Below are 4,382 nucleotides of genomic sequence, written 5' to 3'. Positions count from 1 at the left end.
CTGGGAGGGCCACATTAGATAATTTAGACTTATAAAGTAGATGTGTTCACCAAAATCTTTTCAGTGCATAGGGCCTCTATGAGCTCTGCCGCCGCCACCACCACCACCACCACCACCACCACCACCATAATCAATGGCACTAATACCACACCACCACCACTACCACCATAAACAATGGTACTAATACCACACCAACATTACCACCACAATCAGTACAACTAAAACCACACTAGCATTAACATCACCACCACCACATAGTGACTATAAGTAGTACTTACAAACAAAGCCTGTAGAAATCCTCTGCATTGAATCAGTGACAAGGGTACCACATCTCTGGTACCTCTATATTCTTTCTCTTGATTTACAGTTTGGTCTTCTGCATCATGGCTGGTGTTCTTGGAAGAAGAGGATGAGGAGGAAGTGATGGCAGTGTTCCTTTTAAGACAAAACTGAATGTCTTCAACAGAGACTGTGTTAAGCCAGTATTCAAGCTGCAATATAGCACCAATAAAGAGATGAATAGGATGGAGATGTTCCACCCATGACCATCCTAAATGGTATTAAATATAATTTACCTAGGACTGCTTTATTTAATTGTGTAATTAGCTGGAACATCTTTGATTATAGGACAGTTGGATTAGGACTAAGCTGGTGTTAGACTACTGTTGCCACTAGGGCAACAAGCTGGCAGAATTGTTAGCATGCTGGGCGAAATGCTTAGTGGCATCTCATCCGTCTTTATGTTCTGAGTTCAAATTCTGCCAAGGTCGACTTTGCCTTTTGGGGGTCAATAAAATAAGTACCAGTTGAACACTGAGGTTGATATAACAGACTTAAACTATACTCGAAATTGCTGGCCTTGTGCCAAAATTTTAAAACAATATTAACTACTAGTCTTTCCCAGGAGTCTAGAATCCTTATGATCTCATTTATTAATCAATATATTATAGGTACAAACAATATCGATAATAGTGAAAACGTGAGTTGTCTGGAGGGTACTACCCTAAACCTTAGCATGCCCTCTAATAGTACAACATCCATTCCACATATGGAAAAAACTTCGTATCAGATAGGTCTAGTTGCAACTACAAATTTGAGAATGAATGCCCATTGCAAATTCATTGCAGAAGGTTTAATGTTGTTTACTAATGCATAGTTCATAACACACTTCATAATTCTACTAGGTACTATATAGAATCCACAGTTAATTTCAAGCATTGATATTTGGCCCATTTAAATTCCTTTAAGTATGAAGAGCATAGCAAGTCTACTGGTCAAACTGATCATATGCATTACCTTAAAGAAAAGAAAATTCCTCATAATATATCCTGGTCTATAAATGATTGCAGTCTCCCATACCAAGGTCAGTGTACTACCTTTCGGCTATGGCTAAAAGAGTCCTTACATGTATTGTTACATAACCCTACACTGTTACTTAATAAACAGCATGAAGCATTCTCCATCTGTATACACAAATTTTGAAAGTCTTTCAAATTTTTCCATAGGTCTAAATGTAAAAAAAACCCAACACTTCCGATTATCACTAACATCTAACTTAGATATTTTACCTATCCAACACTTTCACATACATGACCGTTTTACTTTTATTAAATGAACTGCACTAAACTTTCTCTCCATATATACATAGACTCCTTAGGCCCATAGTTCTTCTGCAGGCCTCATTAACAATGTATCTTCATTAGTGCTACAGACACCCTTTTCTTACTTCTAATTTTAACCTTAATTTTAAGCGTTAACTTTATTTTAACTTATTTTATTATTTTTTTAATTAACTATGTTTATTTACTTTTATAACATAACCTTACTTTTTTACACTGCAAATCTTAAATCTTTTCTTTATTAGTTGACATCTATTTCACGCTTTTCTTAGTGGCTAGACGACCCTATGTATCCTCTCTAAAATTTGATCACCCACTGTAGACTTGTCTATTATCTTTCTTCTGTCTACTTTATGTCCACTTATGTCTACAACAAACATCATTGATGAGGAACTTTCTTCCAGTGTCTAACCTATATCTCTCTGATGATGGTATACTCAACTTACAGACTCTTTGTTTGATATGATGCTCCAATAGCTGGGATAACCCAGAAACAGCTGTCAGAGACTATTTTTCACTATTTTTTATCATTCATCATGTAACTAAATTAGATTAAATTAAATGTCCTTGTCATGCATTACCTTATTGCTAACCTTCCTTCACTACTTTAACCAACACCTACTGACTCAAAAGGAAGCCACCTTTAGCCTTTTTGAACAAGATAGTCACATAACGACTACTCCAACTGTTGTTCAAACTGGAATTTTGGTGGCACACCTGTAATTTGAGCACACAGAACGCATACCTATTAGTTTGAGTTATACTGACAAAGACTCCTCATATCCCATATATATATAGTGTAGGTAGCTAAGATGTGTCAGTGTCTCTCTCTCTCTCTCTTTTTCTTCCTTAACTGGTGCTGTTCGTGCTGCTCTTGATTACTATCTAAATATAAACACTTCATTCAAATGTAAAATTTGTATTATTTAATTTCTCTGCCTGAAGAATTTTTAACTGGAAATTCTTTACATGTTTATCTAAAATATAAAACTATGTAATTCCTATTAGCAAATGAAACGTGTGCAATGGTGAATAAATAATACCAGAAAGTTTCCATATCATGTTAACTGCAAACATCACACAACTACCATATGCACCACTGGTGACACATTTTCATAGTTTGAGAAAATACATTATTCTGTATATTTGAGATAGTTTTGGGTGTGTGTGTGTGTGTGTGTATGTGCACATGTGTGTGCGTGCATGTGTGTGAGTGTGTGTGCATGTGTCTGTGCTTGTGCTGCCCACCACTGCTTGACAACTGGTGTTGGTGTGTTTACTTCCCTGTAACTTAGTGGTTCAGCTAAAGAGATTGATAAAATAAGTACCAGGCTTATAAGAAAAATTAAGTACTACAGTCTATACATTTGACTAACAATTCTTCAAGGTGGTGCCCCAGCATGTCTGCAGTCTAATGACTGAAACAAGTAAAAGATAACCCCTTGAAGGTACGAATATCAAACAGGAACCAGGCAGTATTAGAACCCAGTAATCAGTGTTTCAAACATTGTTGGGTACTTACCACTTTATTTGAGGTTTCTGCTGTCATCGTTAACTCCACAAACGACCAATTGAGGAAGATGTCAGATGGTTTAGCAAACCAGACTGAAGGCTGAATTTCTTCGAGTAGCTGTACCAGTGATATTGCACTGCCTGCAGGAACAACAAAAACAACAGTAGTAGCAGTAGTAGTGATAGCAGTAGTAGCAGCAGCAGTAGTAGTAGTGGAGGTGGTGGTGGTAGTGATAGTTGTAGTAGTAGTGGTGGTTGTGGTATTTTGTAGTAGTGGTGGTGGTGATGGTGGTAGCAGCAGTAGTAGTGGTGGTTTTGGTGGTAGTAGTAGAAGTGGTAGTGGTAGTAGAAGTAGTGGGGTAGCGGTAGTAGTAGTAGAGGTGGTGGTAGAAGTAGTAGCAGTGGGAAGGTAGTAATAGTTGTTGTTGTTTGTGCTTTCTTGAGTCATGCCTGGTTCATAAGGGTCTGATTCCTGGTTTCATGGTGTATAGGTTCCCCTCCTGGACTGGATGCTGGTCCATCACAAGTGAGCTGCTAGATGCAGGAGGAAAGAGTGAGAAAATGTTGTGGTGAAAGAGTCAGCAGAAGTGTGCCATTACCTTCTGCCGGAGTCGTGTGGAGCTTAGGTGTTTCGCTCCTAAACAAACACATCGCTCAGTCTGAGATTCAAACCAGCAAACCCTTGACCGTGAGTCCGCTGCTCTAACCACTAGGCCATGTTCCTCTTGTAGTAGTAGTAGTAATTTAGTAGTGGTGGCAGTGATGATGGTGTGGTAGATAGCATATAAATGAGAGAGCACATCTACAATGTTATGGATATTCTTACAGAAATACCATCACATCATCATTATTTAAGGTCGAACATTAGAAGCATCAGTTGTGGCGTGCAAGAGAGACGATTGCGCTGGTATGGACATGTGGTGAGAATGGAGGAGGATAGCTGCGTGAAAAAGTGCCACACCCTAACAGTTGAGGGAACCCGTGGAAGAGGTAGGCCCAGGAAGACCTGGGCTGAGGTGGTGAGGCAAGACCTTCGTACATTGGGCCTCACCGAGGCGATGACTACGGACCGAGACCTTTGGAAATGGGCTGTGCGTGAGAAGACCCGGCAAGCCAAGTAAGATCGTTGCCAGTGCCCCTGGACTGGTTCTTGTGCGGGTGGCACATGAGATGCACCATTTTGAGCGTGGCCGTTGCCAGTACCGCCTGACTGGCTCCTGTAGGATTTTCGAGCGAGATCGTTGCCAGTGC

At 39.6% G+C, this 4,382-nt stretch overlaps 1 protein-coding gene across 1 annotated transcript in view; it reads right to left on the bottom strand.

The window, feature by feature from the left end:
* Positions 1 to 4,382, bottom strand: part of LOC106878278 (uncharacterized) — a 194,885-nt gene that overhangs the window by 44,683 nt on the left and 145,820 nt on the right. The window contains exons 19-20 of the mRNA XM_052977847.1: positions 3,142 to 3,272; positions 279 to 491 (exon numbers count right to left, since the gene is read on the bottom strand). Coding sequence (XP_052833807.1) covers positions 279 to 491; positions 3,142 to 3,272 — 344 coding nt within the window. The remainder of the gene's footprint in view (positions 1 to 278; positions 492 to 3,141; positions 3,273 to 4,382) is intronic.

The sequence above is a fragment of the Octopus bimaculoides genome, chromosome 29 (genome assembly GCF_001194135.2).
Source record: "Octopus bimaculoides isolate UCB-OBI-ISO-001 chromosome 29, ASM119413v2, whole genome shotgun sequence".
Lineage (NCBI taxonomy): Eukaryota > Metazoa > Mollusca > Cephalopoda > Octopoda > Octopodidae > Octopus > Octopus bimaculoides.
Note: the sequence above shows the minus strand (reverse complement) of the source record. Positions and strands in the feature narration are given on the sequence as shown.